This window comes from Eumetopias jubatus, unplaced genomic scaffold, assembly GCF_037043125.1.
Source record: "Eumetopias jubatus isolate StellerSeaLion01/CBP00866 unplaced genomic scaffold, mEumJub1_p1.0 scaffold_1, whole genome shotgun sequence".
NCBI classification, from domain to species: domain Eukaryota; kingdom Metazoa; phylum Chordata; class Mammalia; order Carnivora; family Otariidae; genus Eumetopias; species Eumetopias jubatus.
This window is the reverse complement of record NW_028274807.1, coordinates 205,928,047-205,947,149: the sequence shown is the minus strand read 5'-3', so window position 1 is coordinate 205,947,149 and position 19,103 is coordinate 205,928,047. Positions and strand designations below refer to the sequence as shown.

The 19,103-nt window shown below is 56.3% G+C and overlaps 1 protein-coding gene across 10 annotated transcripts in view; it reads right to left on the bottom strand.

Moving 5' to 3' along the window:
* EPS15L1 (epidermal growth factor receptor pathway substrate 15 like 1) overlaps positions 1-19,103 on the bottom strand; it is a 94,703-nt gene continuing 75,600 nt past the window's right edge. For 3 of the 10 annotated variants that reach the window (XM_028086963.2, XM_028086962.2, XM_028086965.2), the window contains 2 exons: positions 5,793-5,998; positions 1-842 (listed from right to left, as the gene is read on the bottom strand). In XM_028086963.2, coding sequence (XP_027942764.1) covers positions 696-842; positions 5,793-5,998 — 353 coding nt within the window. In that variant the 3' untranslated portion in view covers positions 1-695. Of the gene's footprint in view, positions 843-5,792; positions 5,999-17,893; positions 17,942-19,103 lie in introns of those variants that run through there. The other 7 variants (XM_028086966.1, XM_028086967.1, XM_028086968.2 and 4 more) reach the window with 5 other exon arrangements.

Sequence of the window (19,103 nt, the reverse complement as noted above, 5' to 3'; positions counted from 1 at the left end):
TCGTTTTGTAGTAAAATATTTTATATTAATCATTCAAACTTAATTTTATACAACGAATGCATACATCGCCCAGATGTCTGTCTCAGAAGGGAGGTCGGGGCGGGTGGGGGTGTGGGTGCGCCCGGGTAGGAGACAAAAAGCAAGAAGTCACCGCACTTCCCCGACTCATCCTGTGCTCCAGGCGGAGTGAGAACTGGCGCTGTCACCCGACAGGGACGTCACCGCGGAGAGCAGCATCTGCAGCAGCGGCCCCTGTCCAGGCCTCCCCGCTGGGCGAGCCCCCAGAGCCCAAGGCCCTGTGACCAGCGAGTCCTTGACATAACAGTGGCTGTGACATGTCACAAGGTGAACGGGGACCACTGTGAGCGCACGCGCACGTGTGTGCATGTGGATGTGCGTGTGTGTGCGTGCGTGTATGTGTGCATGCGTGTACATGTGCGTGTGTGCGTGCGGGTACATGTGCGTGCGTTTCTGCGTATGCGTGCGTGTTCGTGTGTTTATCGTGTGTGCGTTTATGCATGTGCGTGTGTTTATGCATGTGCGTGCGTTTGTGCGTGCATGTGGGTACGTGTGCGTGCGTTTGTGCGTGCACGTGTGTACGTGTGCGTCTGTGTGCGTGCGTGTGTACGTGTGTATGTGCGTGCACAGATAGGCTGGAGTGTTCTCCTCTGGTGGGGCTGCCCCGGGCTGGGCGCCTAGGCGGCGGGCATGTCAGCCTTGCTGAGCGCGATGGCGAGCTCCAGGTCCTCCTGCTCCTGCCGCCGCAGCCGTGCTAGCCTCTCCTGCTCAGCCTTCTCGCTCTCCCGCTTGGCCCAGGCCATCTGCTGCTCCTCATTGCCAAACTGCAAAGGAAAATGGAAGTTGGGTTACTTGGCCCAGGAGCTGCGACCTGTCGCTTGCAGGGGGGAGGGGGGCGGGCACAAGGATGCCCATCGCGTGCTGTCGGGGTGCAGGGAAATGCAATGCTGGGGTGCACTGGGCGGGGGGGTGGTGCGCTGCCTGGTGTGCACGTGAAAACCAGAAAACGCCAGGAGCCCGTGTCTTGGTTGGGAGCGGGCAGGGGACATGCACGCCCCAGTCCCGACCCACAGTCACATGCACCGAGAAACAGGGCTGAGTCTGACCCCAGCTACCACCTCGGACCTCAGAGAAACTAGCCGCTCAGCCCTCTGCAGGGAGCCAAAGCAGGCAACTGCTAGGCACCCATTTGGGGACACAGAGGGTTCCCGCACGTCCCCAGCTCGGAGTCTCTGAGGCTTCAAGGGGGTGTGAGGGAGGGGCCCCCGCCCCGCCTCCTTTCAGGGCACGACGCTGATCTCTGCTCCACGGCAACCCTCAGCTGCACCGACGAGCTCAAACAGCAAACCTACAAGGCCCGGGCCTCGACGACAGGCCGACGACACCAGCGGGTGGGAGGTGCTGGGACTGGAGAGTTGTGGCACGCTCATGGCGGTGCGTTTCAAATGTGTGCAGACGACACAGTCTTGAAATGTGGCATTGCTACCCCAGCCATGGCCCGGGGAGCTCTGGGCCCTCTAGGAGCCACCTCGTACTTGAGCATTTATAGGAGCCCTGGCATTTACGCTGCCGATCCGTCCAGGAGCTCTTGACGTCCTTTTCCAAAAGGTCCAATTAAAAAAAACCACTTTTTTAAACAAAGGAGAAAACTTGTAAACAAGATGGGTGGTTTCAAACCATCCAAGGCACCTTAGCTTCTACAGAGAGCACAGCAAAGCTAGATCTCACATGCTCTTCCCCAGGTGTGGGTCTCTGGTTCTCCCACGGGCCTTAGTCACATGCCCCCCCACCCCTACCCCGAGCAAAGCTGCAGCCTGTCCATGGGCTCGGGTCCCTTCGTGTCTCTCTTCTCGGCCCCGGCTCTGCCGGCTCTCTGCTGAGCACAGGAGGACACCAAAGAAAGACGCAGGCCGGCCCTCCGAAAGGCGCCCCTTGGGAGCAGACATACAGACAATCCCGATCTGACACAGGCTTCGTGGAGGCCCGAACAGACCCCACCGGGAGCACCGGGGAAGGAAGCACGACAGAGATTCATGGCTACTTTGGCACACATGTACTGAGCCTGAGCGACAACCTGGAGGGTGAGCTCCTCCGACAGATGGGGATGAGGAAGCCTGGGGACAGCGGGGAGGTGGCTGCAGAGCCTGGGCCCTCAACATGCTGGACCTTCTCTCTGGGTCTGGGTCTGGATGGAGGGGGGCGGGGGCAGCCAGCTACAGCTGCAGAGTTGGGGCAACAGGGCACCTTCAGAGTGAGGCGCTGGGTGCGGGGCACTGAGTACCCAAGCCTGGCACTGCCAGAACGGAGCACGGGGTGGGAGGGGCTGCCAGGGACTTGTGTGCAGGTGTGGTGGGGGTGGGGGTGGGGGCCGTGGAGGGAGCCACATGTGGCCTAGAGAAGGAGGTGGGGCAGGAGAGGAGGCCTCCCTGCACCAGGCCTTGGGGGGTCTGGTGGGGACAGGTACGGACAGGGTCAGCATGAAGAAGAGCCATCCCCAGGAAGAAAGGCTGAGTCCTAGTTTCTTAGAGAAACTACCCAGAAAACAGTTCAGGGCCTGATGGGTCTCCAGGTAGGACTCCCTGGAATCTGGTCCCCACCCCTCCTGTTTCCATCACAGAAAGCCTCCACCCCCGCACTCTCTGGGGAATTTTCCAACACCTCATCAGGAGAAAAACAAGGAAAAAACCACAAATACTGGCAGAAACAGCTTCCCAGTGCTGCGGACAGGGACCTCGCCCTCTGCCAGCCCAGAGGAGGGGAAGGTGGGGGATGACAAGTAACGGCCAGGCCGACCCAGCCACAGCCTGGAAGCCAGGCCAGGAGGGGTCAAGTATCAGCGGAGGCCACAGGGCCGCACCACGATTCCCGCCCAGCCCCAGAGTCTCGGGATGTCCCTGCAGAGCCTCCTGTGCAACGGGTCCCCATTTTCAAATGAAATGTGCTGACAGGAACAGTCCAGATGCCTTCAGAGCAGACTGGGTTGGGGCCGGCTTCTGGATCCCGTCTGGGGTTTGTGCGCACTTGAGAAGCAGGCTGGCCCGCGGTGTCCGAGAGAGAGGACCTGGAGGAAGAGGGTTGCTTGCGGGTCCCTCTGGGCTCCAACCAGCAGAAGAGCCTCTCCTGGCCCCAGTGGAGACCCCTCGACTAGGCCACTCTGGTCCTCCGACCCGCATGCACCGTGACGGCCAGAACCTGGGGCGCCTGTGGGTGCAGCCGCCACTCCAGGAGCGGCAGGTGACTCCTGCTTCACCCCTGTGCCGTCCTGGAGCTGAGACAGCGGGGCACAGAAGGCCACCACCCGAGGCACCTCCGGGGCACAGGGCGGACGCCAAGCGGTTTTCCTTCGGCAGCCTCTCGGCAGAAATCCGGGGTTCAGATGGCTGCGCACACGAAGGCACCCGGGGCCACTGCTCACCGGGGCCTGAGGCGTCCGACAGCACCCGCCCTGCCCCGCATGGGCCGCCTGCAGCCGCCTCCCGCGGACTCACTCACGCTGCTGTCAGGGTCGCATCCAACTGGTCCGATGACCCCCGGCGCGGCACATCCCATCCGAGAGTTGCTCTGCTCTTAATGCAGACTTGCGGAAAAAAGAGCCGTTTTGCTACCCTATAAAGGCTACTTCCTAATAAACACATTTGCCTGAGACAGAAAGTCTTGTTTTTAAAGAAATCTCGGAGACGTTTCCTGTGAACGGCTGCAAGCACAAGTAACCCATTGATGGAAACTTGGGGCTCGTCAGTGAGAGGCTCCTGGGGGGGCAGAGCTGGGGCGCCGCGGGGGGCTGCCCACGTGTGTGCCATCGGCCTCCCTGAGGTCCAGCGCGCTGACAGCATGTCCTGGTGGCGCTCAAGAGCCGTCTGCGCGGAACGAGCCACGCTGCCAGTCCGCTGGGCAGTAAGAGACCTCCCAGCGTGTACCTCGGGGAAACGGAAATACACAGCCTGCAGGGCCCAACTCCCGCCTGTCCTGAGTTAGCGCAAACCTCCGAGGTCCCGCGAACCAGAAACCCCTGGCCAACGGACTGGGTCCCCGGATGTCACAAAAATGCAAAGGCATCCTGAGTGCCCTGAGGTGGGACGGGCTGGCCATTTTTGGACTATGGTATGACCAAAGGGGACAAACCAGGCCAGTCAGGTGTCATGCCTCTCCTACACTCCATCCCCTCAGAGGGGCCAAAGCCCGCTGTCAGGTGTTTTCTCCGGAAAAACTGGGGCATCCGAAGCGGGAAAAGTGATTTTAAACAAAGAACAAACAGGGCAGAGCCTGATCCCCCACCGGCAAACAAGGATGATTCAATACTGGGGGTGTTTCTGGAATGACCAGAAATATTGGGCCAAACGATAGCTTAATACCTCAGGGTTTTTTTTTTTGTTTGTTTTTTGTTTTTTAATATTCTCCCCCAACCAGCCATGGGGTGTGGGGCGGGGCACAGAAACAGAATCATGCATTTCAGAAAGAGAACAGTCATTTCTCCAAATTCCCAATCACATCTACTTACCCCCCTTCCCTACCCAAAACAGAGTACCTGATTCCTGCGTGAATAGCTCTCTTTTTCTCATCGACACTGGATATTTTTGTTTCCACCAAAACACAAATGCAGTACTATTCAAGAAACGGTCGATAAAGTGGGTTTTGTTTTTGGCTTTTATTAATACTGTCGCCATTTGGATACATCCACGGCGTGCACTGGCTGTCAACAAAATCGAGCTAACTGCAGTTGTAAAACATTTACAGGTCGCCAAGAGCCAGGACTGTGCAGGCGTCTTGGGTGACGGCAGGGAAGCTGCAGGACAGCCGTGCATGAGGTGGATCTGAAGCAAATCGGGCGCTGACCGGGCACCAACAGGGCAGAGCTGGTTTTAAGACCGATATTCTAGGAGCCAGGGCGTCTATTAAACAATGCATCTCGCACCGAACCAGGAAACAGTAAAAACAGTGTGCCACAGACGGTGAAACCAATTCTGGGAAGACAACACCTGAAGCTCTCTGAGAACAAGGTTCTTGGTACCGAGGAAGGTACTGGAAACACCCCCACGTGACAGCACTTGGTAATCCGGAATCTCTTTTGCACACCGAGAAACAACAGCCAGGCTTTCCAGATCCCAGGATTAGCTTCCGAAAAGGCACTTCACCGCTTTGCTAAATGGCTCCGCAAGGGTTTAGGTTTGGGTTTGGGTTTTGGTTTGGCAAGGGGAAAGGCCTTCAGAGCGGTTGTTCTAGGCTGGATTTCTTCCCGTCGTAGCTGGGAACTGAAGTAAGTTCTAAAAGACCAAACTGCTCTTCCTCTGCGAGCCCTGCCTGGGTTCTTCAATCCTTACCTGCTGCTCAAAATGCCCTGGGGTGGGACCGTCACAACTCTTGCACAAAGACCCTTTTGGGGACAGTGAAACCCTACTGGGACTTTTGCGATCTCGTGTGCGTACTTTCGGAAGCGTTTGACATCTCAGCTTCCAAAAATCCATGAACACCATGGCCTCCGGGCCACAGAAACAATACAGAGTCTACCAGGAAGGACAGAAACGGGCACATCCGGCCGTCCTGCTGGAGGAAAGCATGGCCTGATCACACAGTATCCAAACTGCAGCTCTTTTTCTTTTTTTATTGAGAAACTGTTTTTCTTACAGAAAGCAGCAGTACAGAATAAATAACACAAGGGATAGCGTAGAGGTACCAGGAGACAGAAGCCAGGTGTGCCGTTTCAAAGAGACAAAAAAGAACCCCAAAGAAGCTGCAAGCGGAGGGTGGAGGGGTGGCGCACAGGGAACTCAACTTACAGAGGTGAAGTCTGCAAAGCCCAAGGAAGAGGCTTTAGAAGGTTTAGCTGAAGAGGAGGGAGCAAATGGATCTTTTCCACTAAACGGGTCCCCAAACCCCTTTTTATTTTGGAACGGGTCACTGCTGTCAGCCCCGAGTGGCTGGAATGGATCGGGGGGCTCGGGAAAGTCTGCAGAACCAAGCTGGCTTACAGGTGTACTTTTACCTGGAAAGTTTAGGAGAAAAAAAAAGGGGGAGGGGAGAAAAAGAAAAAAAGAAAAAGAAATACAAGTTACTGACCACAGACAGAACAGAGTCCTGACTAAGGAGGCCGGCAAGAGCTCACGGGGACACCCTCTCCTCCTTTGGAAATGGCCGGAATGCCGCCTGCTGGTGGGACAGACCCCAGGCGAATCCTGGATGGATCTTGCTTTGTTCTCACCTTATCCCAGAGGCTTCACAGGTTTGTGGGCGATACAAGAAAACCACTTCTGACAAGCCCCTCCCTGCCCCACCCCACACAGCTAAAATGTACTCTTTACCAAGTTGACATGCAGACATGTTTCAAAGTGACTCATTTTAGTGGCAACACATTTACTATCACATTGAGTTAAAAAAAAAAAAAGTCATGGCTGAGCAGAAAAATACACTGCAAGCTTCTAACAATAAAAAAAATGGGGGGGTAGTATCTGCGATTAAAAGGGGGGATTAGTTTCACAGTATGGAATAGAGTTAGCATCGGTTGTGAGGGTCTGGCCTCTGCTGTCCTGAGGTTTTACGCCGGTTCTTAGCTCCCGCTTCTGTCCTTTGGTGCTGGTGGCTCCGAGGGACAGGGTTTGGGCCTTTCTAGGCTCTTGCTGAGAGGGTGGCTCTGGGATGCCTGGGTCCTAGCAAGGCCAATCTCAACCGGATGTATGTGCGATAGATGTGTTCAGAATCAGAGGGAACCTGGCCATGAGACCATGCTTGGGGCTGAGGCCTGAGGGCAGGTGGCTTTTCCTGACAAGTCCTGCCAGTGTGCTGGAATGTTCCACGAGGAATCAGGGGCCTCTCCAGGCCTGCCTGGCAACACTTGATGAGCCTTCAGGATCTGCCAGTTTTGTAGGCCAGGTTCCTGCCTGACGCCACTCATTTGCCTGTTGGGGCACCAGGAGTGAGATGTTCAATTTAGTCCAAGCAGCTTTGTGTCCAAGCCCCAGCTTAGAGACTAGAGGGTACTTAACAAAATTCCAGTTTGTCAGTCTGGCTGCTTATGTTTACTCTTGCAATTTCAAAATTGATGTGCACCAAGAACCCACAAGCCAAGGGCCACATTCCACACACAACCCTGGACATTTAGCTGCACATCCAGAAAATGCCCCCAGCCCCGAGTGGCACCTCCAGTGCCCCCATGTGGCACTTGAGCCTGGGACACCTGCCCTCCTCACCCAGGCAGCCTCTGCCACCCTACCTGCTAGCTAGAGAGAGGACCTGCCCATCCATCTCCACGCCTAGCTCTTAAAAGCATCCTTTCTGATGCCATGTTTCTATGGGGCCCCAGCTGTCCCTAAGAGCTCTGCGGCCACAGCCTGCCTCTGCTTCTTTCAGTTCCAAGACCTCAACAAGGACAAGTCCCTCAGCCCCAGCTGGCCTCAGTTTCCTGTGTGTGAAGTGGGAACGAAGAGGCAGGGGTCAGATCAGGTGGCTGATGGATGCGCAGACCCAGGGGGCAGCACGCTCTGTGCCCCACCCCGAGGCTGCCCTGGCATCCCACATCACAGTGGGTGCTGCCTTCTCCGTCACACCGCCTGCCCCAGGCAGTACCAGCAGGACTCGCAGGGACGGGAGGAGGGAGGAGAGGCAGGCTGGAGCAGAGGTCTGTCTCTCCCTGGGACCTCAAATTGATTCCCAGGCAGACCTGGGGCCCAATGGTGGGTGGACCCTATGAGTTAGAAGGGTCCCCCCATGGAAAGCCTTTGCCAAAGCCCACGGATGTGCCTCATTGACACGGGTCACAGGACTATTCCCCAGAAGGGTAGTGCCGAGTCCACCATGCAACAGGAATTAGGACTTCTCTCTCTCACAGCAACTGACTTGTCAAAGTGAAGGCCTGGGGGGGTCCCCCCCCCCACTTTCTGTACTGGTCGAGTCTCTAGCGCGGGTACTTCCTCCCCTATCCATGACAGAGCCCAGACCTCCTTCAAGCTGTCCGTCCAGCACCAAATGCTCCTCCCCACGCCAACCTCCCTGATGTTAGCTCTCCCACCGCCTCCTTGTCCTGGACCTCAGCACACCCCCCGCCCCCCCACCCCGGCTGCAGAGAGCAGGGTGCTCTGGGAGCCCGCCACAGCTTCTCTGGCTTGTTCCACTGGCCTTGAAGACCTGCCCCCCCCCCCCCCCCCCGCCAAGGCCACCATGCACAGCCAGCCTACTCCCTGGCCAGAGGGATGCACCAACAGATGAATCAAGGCCTCCCTGGCCCCCAGAACTGTGGGCAGAGGAGACAGCTGTCAGGTGAGGAGGCCAGCCCAGCAGCTTGCAAACTCCAGGCTGTCCACCTAAGAACAATGGGGGACCAGGCATACCCCAGGGGCACCCCAAGCAGGAAGAGTGGGCATGGGGCCAGGGTGCTCCAGTCCACAGGTCTCACACCACCTCAAGACACCATATTTCTCTCTGCAGCCCCTGTCCCGAGCAAGCGGCCCTCATCTCTCTTGGGTCCCTGGGAACCGGCTCCCCACAACAGCTGCTCCCCGTCTCGGCTTCCTGCCCCACAGGCCATCCCCACCCAGCAAAGTGGCTTTTTAACACAGAGCTGATCCCCACGCTGCTTAGATCTCCCAAAGGCTCGAGGTTACCCTAGGAATACCCACCAACCTCCTCCACCCACCCCCTGCACCCGCACCCGGCCGCCTTCTGCCCTGCCCAGCTCAGGCCTTTTGCGCCTGCTGTTCTCAGGCTTAGGGGGCCCTTCCTCTGTGGGTGCCGCACACTCAGAGGGCGCCCCTCCCCACTTCTGGCTGAGATGCCTCCCTATCTGCTGCTCTGCAGCCCGTGTGACATTCTGTCCTTAGGTCACAGGAGTATTTTTGCTCTCACTAGAATGTAAGCTCTGTGAGGCTGGGGGCCCACTGTCCACGGCTGCCAAGCACAGAGCCGAAATCTTAAACTCCCTGCTGAACAAAGCTTTCCACCGTGTAAGCTCCCCCGCACCCAGCCCTGCCTCGGACCCATGCTTCCCCCATCTTGTGGTGCCTCCCACAGGCCCCGCAACCCACGCCAAACTCTTCCCAACTTCACCCCCCGCCAGCCCTCCAGGGCCCAAGTGGCACCTCCTTCCCTGGGAAACCCCCCAACTCAGGGGTTTTTTCTGGCTGGTTCTTCTGCCCAGGATGCACTCCTGTCTCCCTGGCGCCTGTGTTCAACTCTTCCAGCCCAGCCCTGGGGCAGGCCAGATCCACCCCCGGAAAACCGGGAGCAGCACAGCAACCCCGCCCCCACCTTGTTCTCTGACTCAGTTTCCTAATCCACGACAAGGGGTTGTTACAGGTTGAACTGCATCCCCCACAAATTCATGATGTCGTCTTCACCCCCAGCACCTCAGAAGGTGACTGTGTCTGGATACGGGGTCTCTGAAATGGCAGGTGAGATAAAATCATGTCCTGTGGCTGGGCCCTAGTCCAGTAAGACCGGTGATTTTATAAGAGGAGGCGGCTAGGACACAGAATCGCACAGAGAAAGGATGTGAAGACACAAAGAGATGGCCCACCACCAGCCAAGGACAGAGGCCCCGGAAGGAAGCAGCCCTGCTAACACCCCGATCTTGCACCTCCAGCCCCCAGAGCCCTGAGACAAGGATACACTTCTGTTGTTTACACCGCCCAGCCTGGGGTGTCGCTCGGCAGCCCAGGCTCGCTCGCGCAGCGTCAGGAGAAGGCCGCCCTGCGTAGCTACCAGGGCAGTCACCGAGTGGAGGGGTCGACCCACCACGGGGCTGCTTGCTTTCGTGAATGCCCGTGAGCTGGGCCAACTCACCCGTGTGCCCTCTGTGGCGGCTTTCATGCCACGACAGCAGAGCTGAGCAGCCAGGAACACGTAAGGCCTGCAGGGGCACAAAGAGTGACTCTGGCCTTTCCCAGAAACCCCTCACATGCTCATGCCGTGAGCGGGTGCTCAGCTCAGGCACCTGCCAGGCAGTGAGCACATCACATTCTACTGCCCGGTGACCAGGCCCTTCTGGGAGACAGAAGGACGCTCCAGGCCCCAGGGAGGAGCCCCTGGGCCCCCACAAGGAAACTGAGGACCCCTGACTGCAGCTCTTTGCTCTGACAGAGCCACTCAGAAGCCCCGTGAGCAGCACGGTGGCACTTACAGCCTCCGGACGAGGGTGCCTTCCCCCTGGACCGCTTTGCAGGCACCTGCCCATCCCACCTCCTCAAACCCCCCTCTGTACCCTCCCTCTCCACGGTGAAGCAGCGCCTCCTTCCCATGGCCACTTCCACTGTTCTGACCACCCACACTGTCCAGCCTGGCACAGCCTCGCCCTTCCCCTGGCAGACCCGCCCCCAGGGCTCACTCCTCCCCTGCAGGGCTCCCCACTGCCTTGTCCACCTCCCATGGCACCGGCCCTTCCCGCTCTGGCCTCCAGCACACGTGAGGGTCAGTTTCTCGTAGGCAGGGCTCAACAACTGGTACAAGTAAATACCACTCCCTGTCCCTGGTGGGGAGCGGGGGGTCCTTGTGGGCTGGGTGCTGCCGTACGAGAGCCGCAGGACTGTCCCAAGAGACACAGGCCCTTTCAGGGAACCCCTCTGGTGAGCTAGGAAAGAGTAAGGCATGTGGTTTCCCTCCTTTGCAAGAAAGAGCAATATTCACTGGTGCACTCTTGGGCTGGTTTTTTTTTTTTTAATTAAAAACTAAAATGACAACGGACCGAACAGCAAAATTCAAATACAGGAAAAAGTAGAGTTGCTGGGGACGGACTGAAAATCTCAGGGCATGGCACAGCTCCTGGTTCAGCAGTAAGTCCAGGTGGACAGCTGCTAGATTTCTCAGATCATTTCTTGCAGGGTCCGGTCCAGAGCGCAGGTATAAAGGGGTCCCTAGTCCAGCCCCAAAGGCGAGCGCAACAGTCCAATTGTTCAAAGTTATTGCCCACTTCTGTGCTCTTCCCTTCTTTTAAATCGGGAACATCTCCCCACCCTGGTTTGGGTTTGTTGTGGTTTTTAAATTGCTTTTGGGGGTAGTGGTTCAGAATCCAGCCCTGCCAGGATTTCAAGCTGAGGTTTCTGACAAGCCAAGAGGCGATCGGGGAGATGAAAAGCATCGTTCACATCAAAACTGCTGGGGCCTGGTCTTGCTCCGTTGCTGAAACCGTTATTATTCAGAAATCATGACTGTGTTAATATGAAACCAGGGCACATCAACTGCTCTTGATTTCAGAGGGGAAAAAAAGAAACAGAACAGTTTTTTTCTCAGTTGTGTTTTTGCGCTTTGGCACAGAGGCCGAATTACTGGACCTGACGCGTGCAAAATCGGTGGCATCCCTGGGTTGGCCTGACACGGTACTGGTGACCAGAGGCTTTCTGCCAAGAAACGCACACCACGCCTGCCCTCGGTCCAAACTTCCTACCCCGCATCCCCATTTATTTTTAGCAGCTGCACTTTTAAAACATTCTGGGTGTAGTTCCTGCTTTTACATAACCACTTCTGCTAACGCCTTAATCATTTTTCCGATTTTCTGAGGTGTACCTTAAACATGACAAAGTCGTTTTCAGCTGCCTCCGGGGCCCTGAGCAAACTCACTGCCATTTTGTGCCTTTCCGTGGCTCCAGGTACCATGAGTAAGGAAAGATGTTGCCTGTGGCATGTTTTGGAGAAGGCAGCAGTAACTGGTTTTTAAAAAACTGTCTAAGAGCTTCGGGGGGTGATTCCCGACACGCACCAGGTGGGAGGCGCGGCACCACAGTTCCTAGATGTCGGCAGGCGCGGGGCGCCCCCCCCGACCCCTCGGCAGCACGAAGGTGGAGAGTGACGACCCGCTGGGGGCTGGAAGCTGCTGGCCAGCTGCCCACGGTGACTCTCCAATATTCACAGGAGTGAGTACTCAGTAACAGGGGAGAGGAATGCAAGATTGAAGAAAAGGCAAAATAGGGCTTATTTCAAACCGCAGCAGTTTCAACAGTTACCCAAGCGGTGCACCGAAACCGCACACAGGACTGCCTTTAGCAAAAACAATATGAACCCAATGGTTTACCACAGTGTGTGCTGTTAAAAAAAAAAAAAAAAAAACACAACAACAACAAAAAAAACTCAGTGGCCGGCCCCACCCTGGTAGAAATTTCTTTAATTCTCCTATTTAACTTTTCGAGGCCGCGCATGCCCCCTGTGCCCCCCGGGGCCCCAGGCAGGTGCTCCTGATCGAGTCTCTGGCTGCAGAGTTCCCTCCTCGCTGCGCCTTTCCCAACACGCTTTTCAGGAAACCGCTGCCCAGGAAGGGTCCCCGAGAGCCCGGCCTGCCCATGGGAAAAACGATGGAATGAACGCTTGAAAGACCGTGAGCACTCAAAACTCTGAGAGAAGGTAGATCCTCTTGTCCGAAAGTCTTACTTAGGAGGCGATGAAGAGGTTCTGGGTGACTCAGGGTATCAATAAATCTGATGGGTGAAGGTATCAAAAATACACCCAAGCGTGAGTTTGTTTTTCATCCCAACTGGACACTTGCTGGGTTCTATTTATAAAATTTAGGACCAAAGCTGAAAAATCCAACTACCTTTCTGTAGATGAGAGATAAATACGAAAACAACAAAACACAACAAAAAAAATAGAAAACAAAGGGCTTGTGGTCAGGACAGCTGCCCCACCTTAGCTGTTACCCTACACAACACAGGACGTTCCCCCTCGCACAACTGCCATTTATCCCAACAGGGGACACCCACGCAGCTGTCACTCGCCTTACACAACAGGGGACACCCACGCAGCTGCCGCTCATCCTCCACAGCACGGACCCCCACACGACTGCCAGCCTTCTGACTGTCACACCACACGGGAGAACCGCGGCTGGGGAGGGGGCACTCCCTGTTTCCTTGGCTTCTCTCTTCCCACCCCACTGCCCGCCCCTGAACTCGGCAGAAAAGCTTAAGTCGGGGTTGGGGGGGGGGCATGGGGAGAAAGAGAGCGAGCAGGCTGTCCAGAGCACAACCTTCCAAATTCACAATCACTTGGGATTCTTTTACTGAAAGAGACTGCTTTTCACCGTGTATCGGTGTTTCCCTCCGGCTCCCGCCTACGGTGGGATACGGAAGGCGAGCGAGGGGACCTAATTTCTCAAAATGTGATGCGCGGGACCATCTAAAGGCTTGCAAGCGAGGAGTCCTGCAGATGCCAGCCCTGCTCGCTCTCGCTGATGCACATGTGAGGGGAGGCAAACCCGGCAGATCAAAGCCGTGCCAAGTAGCACAGCCCCGGCAGATAAAATCTGAGGTCCCCACCATCACAGCATTGAGATTTTCCACTAAAAATATTTACTGAATTTTAAGAAAATCTGTTAATGCATTGAAGGGAACAGGATGAGGTTTGGTACCGAATTGTTGAGAAAAGCTGAACAAATATTTACTATTATCCACCAGGTATCTCCACCACTGGTATGTTTTTCAGCCTCTGCGGTGTCTAAGGTGGTCAAAGGCCATGGAAGCAAGCTGGGTGATGAGCCCCATGGATGTGGTGGGGTCAACCCACCATTACGAGAGAGAGGAGAAAAAGGGGAAGAAAAGTAGCCACAGTTTTTGGGTCCTCAAAAGACAAACCACTGGGAGTGAGAAATATCATTTGAGAAGTTTCAACAAAAGGCTCCTTTAATGCTGAGCAAAAACAGGGAGGGGAGTTCGAGACTTACAAATGAATTTACAAATCCCAAATCGGTCTTTACAACAAAAACAATATGGAATGCAGGTCTCACAGTTCTGCTTTTTCAAAAATCACATTTGTTCTTTGATTTTTGCCTTCAACACACTGCCGGAGCAGCCCTGCGTACTGACCCGAACCGTCCCCATCCCAGGGGCTCAGCGCACCCTCGGGGGACAGGGAGACACTCGTAGCTACACAGCAGCCAAATGGGGGGAGCCCTGGGTCTGAGCCACAGGACCACGGTGGCCCAGCCTTTGTTCCTCCCTACAGAGGAGCTCCAAGGCTGCCAAAGCGCTACCCCTGCACTGGCACAAAGGTGTCGTACCCACATTTAACAAAATCACCAGAGTGTCACGCTGCGGGTCAAAAAGACGGTCAGGAGGTGTGCATGCACGGGAGCTGCAGGGCCCGCCAGGAGCTCCCTCCTGTTGTGGGGGCAGCCTGGAAGGAGTCAGGAGAGCCTGCTGCAGAATGGGGGGTCCCCCCACTCTTGCTCTCTGTACGGCCAGATTGCCCCCCACCGCCCCCGCCGCCCCACACATCAATCCCATGCATGTGCCCGTGCTGTTCTTCAGCTGACAATGGCAGAGGGAGAGGGGCGGACTGGGGTCCTCTGCATCGGAGAAACGAGGGGATGAGGGACCGTGGAAAAGCAGAGGCCACGCTGGGCACATCTTCCTAGGCTCCCTCACCTTGCTAAGGTGGAACCAAGGGGTTGGGGGAGGTGTGGCAGCAGGTACGAGAGGCACACTCAAGATGGCTAGGGAGGGGCTGGGGCCAGGCGCAGGGCGGCGGCTCCTGTCTGTTCATACCTATGCTCAGATGCAGGATGGGGGAGGGAGGTCGAGGCTCTCCGAGGCTGCACCTCACCCTGAGGCCCCACAGTCCCCCAGGAGCCTGGCTGGCTGAGCTCTGATTCCTCTGCTCCAGGACCCTAAGCCACTGAACAACAGGTGACAACTGTGTCACTGAACTCCCACTCAATCTTCCCTCCTGGGTGCAGGAGGGTGGGCGTGTGCTAAGATAGGCAAATGCTTCTATTTTCAAACTCAGCCGACTTCGCGGAGCAGAAATGTACCCCAAAGAACAGTCTGTCTCCAGGCATTTCACAAGGAAGAGGCTGCAAGGAAAGGGGCGTTTCTCCCTCTGCTGGGAGCGGGGCTGGTGGCGAGCTCGCGCTGCCAGGGCGTCACCTCCAGGCCTGACACAGACCCAACCCCCCCCACCCCCAGCTGGCGGGGGCAGCGGGCGGGAAAGGAGGGCTCCACCAGGCTGGGCGCCCGGGACTCTGCTGGACCACCCCGACCCTGGCTGGCCAGCAAGTACCGGGATTTTCCAGCCTTCTTGAGATGGCGGTGAACTGCTCCTGTCCCATTCTAGAACTTCGCATGTACCCACCGAATTATCTCTTTGAAATCATCGTGGGAACGGAATTAAAGTAGTTAAGTTCAAGGCTGAGGTGCTAACCGCACGGCTCAACTGGAGAAGCCATTTTAAAAGTGGATCTTGAGCAACAAACAAGAGGTCGGGACCCATACAGGCGAACGATGGCCACCCCGGTCTCACCCTCAGCCTGGCCCTTCAGAGCACGGGGAGAGCCGGGCGTGAACACGGGCTGGAGCCGCGGGGGAACGTGGGGCTCCCTCCGCGCCCAAGTCCCACGGGGCGGCTCCCCTACGACGGGCAGGCTGACCAGCCGGCGAGCATGCTGGTCTGCGGGTGGGCGGCAGCCAGCAAACTGCCCGAAGCAAGAAGCCGCAGTCACCCTGCGCGCGTCCACACACGGGTGTGGGAGGGGACTCACGTTCTAGGGGAGACAGGACTTCTTGTTTTCTGAAAATCATTTGACTCAAACAGGACACAGATTAAGTGCTATCTCATTTTCCTGTGTTCGTTGGAAGAATTGAGGGGAGGCGGCAGGGGGCAAAAAAGACACCCCAGGCACGTACACAGCTTTATTCTGGAGGTGAAAAGGTCATTAGCAGTAATAAAAGGGTAATAAATTGCGGAGAGGTTAAAGGTGACTGGCTGGTTAGCGGTGAAGGCCCGCTGGCTGGTGTCACCCAGGCGCTGCAGGGCCCGAACCAGGGCTGCACTTGCAGGAAGTGGCAAGGGTGGGGCCGGGCGCAGGATCCCGCTATCTGTCGCCGGGGTGCGGAGGCCCAATCACTGACACCCACACAGCCATTTCCTGCCCTTAAAAAAAAATCTGTTTCTCCCTTTGCAAATCAACAACTTTTACCTAGAAACTCTTTAGCGGTGAGTTCTGACTGATCTCGGTCTCTGATCCGTTGCAGAAAATACACCATTGTTTACCTGGGGGAGGTGTGCGAGTGCCAGCTTTAACTGACAGGTTTCGGAGGCTGTGAGTGGGGTCTGTTTTGCATCTGCCTGAAAGAAACCAATTCTCTCTACCCCAAACAGGCACCTGCTGGTGACCGAATACCTTGACAGACCTTTCTAGAAAAGAGCTCTGAGCACAGAGGACGCAGTGCGGACACTGAAGCTCAGGGTGTGCCCCCAGATGGGGGCTCTTGACGGTCCCTGAGGGTACGCTTTCCGGCTCGGGTCAAGAGAGAACTCCATGTTTAGCACTAAAAACAGACAGCCAGCCGTGGGCTGCTCTAGTCAAACACGCACGACGCCAGAACTCATTCAACAGGGAACCTCGCTGAGGCTCCCGGGGGAAGGGTCCCCCGCCGTGACCGCACGTGCTGACGCTTACACACGGGAGTTTATCGCATGTCAAGTAAACCTCAGTCACGTTTTCAAAAACAAACAAAAACAGCTCCCACAGAATGTGAAAACTGCAAGCTGTAGCGTACCAGAGGTGGTACCTAAAAACCATGCATGACTCAGACCCAAACGTGCATTTGGTCCCGGACAAGCGACCACAGCTGAGCTTCACCAGCGAGGGCCCTGGAGCCCTCTTTGAAGTTCAACTACCCATCTCTGACTTTTTCAACTGCAAAGATTTCTGCCAAACTGCAACCTCGTGGGGAAAAGGGTCCGTTGGTGACTCCCTTGCATGCATATGGCTGCCTCAGACCCAGCCTCTGTCTGCCCCTGGGAAAGGAGCTTGTGGAAGGAGGACCCGTGTCCTGGTCCCGGTACCCTGGGGACGGGATGCAGACACATGTCACACACATCACACCACGAGTAATCACTGTGCGAGGCACCTTGCCCACACGCCCACCTGCTAAGCCAGAGTTGGTCCCACGTTCAGTCAGGGAAACCGAGCTTGATGAGGTTGAGACACTTGCCTAGAGCCCTTCAAGGAGATGGTGACAGAGCCAGAACATAAACCCAGGCCCTGGCTCCAACGTCCAGAAACGTGGACTAAGCCTTCCTGGATTCTAGTGGCCTCACGTATCAGAGCCACCTCCAGGCGCAGAGACCTGGCAGGGTTCTAGAGACTACGGGAAAAAAAACCTGTTACCACCAGGCAGTCTGGACCATCCACGTGGGATCTCTATGGGGTCACAGCTCCATCACCAGAGTTGTGGGGGGCCCCCGGCAGCAGGGTACCCACTTTGCCTTGTCCCCACTCAGCCACGCTATGGCCACAGCTCCCTCTGCATGCCGGGCAGGCCCTTGAGTTTGATCACGTGGCAATCCCAGGTGGTGACGGCCACCACGGCAGGCTGGCACGGGGCCTCTCCACGCGGGAAAAGGCCAGGTTAAAGTGAGAAGAGCAGAGAAGCACAATCTATTCCCTCACTTTCAAACTGTTAGATTTTGTTTTCTTAAAAAACAAGAACAACAGAACAATACAACTTGGACATCCATGCCTGGCTGCTTCCTACCTTAAGCAGCCAAGAGAACAAGAGTTGTGCCTTGTGTTTTCATAAAGACCGCCTTGAGCAGGACTTCCTCCAGCGCTCATCTGCTGACCCTTCCTGCTAATAACCAGCTAACTCCCGGGCTGCTCTGGGGCCCAAGGAGTCTCGCTCTGTGCAGCGTAGACACGGAGGGGGAGGGCAGTGTGCGCAGCTGGGCCTTGATTCCCTCCATCAGAGCGGCAGTGTGGGGCAGAACAGTCCTTTGCATCCCCCAAAGAACTGAACACTTCCCCCCAGATGCAACCCATTAAAAGGTCAACTGCTGGGTCAGACATCACGCGTGAGGTACATCTGCATAGCCAGCGTTTCCACGTTGTTAGAGGTTAGTACGAAATCACAGCAGAGCCACCACCGGAAGCTGCTCAAACGGTAATAGCCACACGGTCTGTACCTACCACCCAGCAGTGTGTACAGCGCAGAGTTTTTCTGATCAGCCATTGCTTCTAGGTAAGAGAATCAGACGAGAGACATTTAGACCTCAACGCAGGTGTGTCGTGGCCGCTTACAGATGACACGCTGCACATGCACCCACCGTCCTCCAGAACCTGTGAGAACTCTGAACCTCATGGTTTGATTCTCATTACAGCTGTAGATGGGTGTGGAGAGGTCCAGCGCTGGCCCTGCTGCCTCTGCTGTGTGACAGTGGGTGGCCCACCCGACCTTTCTCACTTCCCTTTCCTCTTCTGAAAAGAGAGCATGCCTGTCCTCTTGTGGCTCTTACTAGGACCTGGCTAGGAAATCCTACGGGTCCATGGATGTGACGAGGAGAGTTGAGGCACCTGGCACCTCAGTGGCCCAAAGCCAAGAGCAAAAGCTGCCTGAGACTGCCCAGGGTACAGGCCCAAGCCTCCCCAAATGGGGATGGCTTCTCTGCTTTGTAAGTCTGTGATACGCTGAAAGCAGCAGCCGAGATGGGGCAGGGAGGCTTGCGGAGGGCAATACAAGGGAGAGGGGACAGCGAAGGGTAAGTTCAGAAGCGGACCCAGCACTGGTTCAAGGAAGAGGAAGAGGCTAAAATAAGAGTTTCCAAGAAACCCTGAGCATGACATTCTGCACCTGCTAGCCGGAGTTGGAGTACCTCCTTGAAGCCTGACGATTGCTGCATCACTCCGTCTGTGTGCGTGTGTGTGTGTGTGTGTGTACCTTCACACGGGAACGTGTGGACACGTGCAGTGTGCACAGGTGCATGCAAGCGCTATGAGCACGTGTACCTGCGAGGGAGCATGGAAAGGTGTGCACATGTGCATACCCGCATCTGCATGGGTGGGCAGTGCATGAGCACATGTGCTCACACCTATGCACATAAGCATGAGCCCACGCCACGTGTGTACGTGTGTATGCAGGCGCGTGCGTGCATGCTTTGGCCCCCATCTTTCAGGCGGAGTGTGGAGGCCTGATGACCTTCCATTAGGAGACTGCCCGGGGTGTCCCCTTAGAGCCGCCAAAGTGGGCACTGAGGACAGGGCTTCCATCCTCCTGAAAGAAAGCCCCGGCTGGCCCAGGCGACAGGACAGGGCAGGCAGCCTCTCTACTAAGAGGAGGACTTCGACAGGTGGACCTCGTGTAGGATGACCGCAGGGCCTACGACCCATGACCACCTGTAAC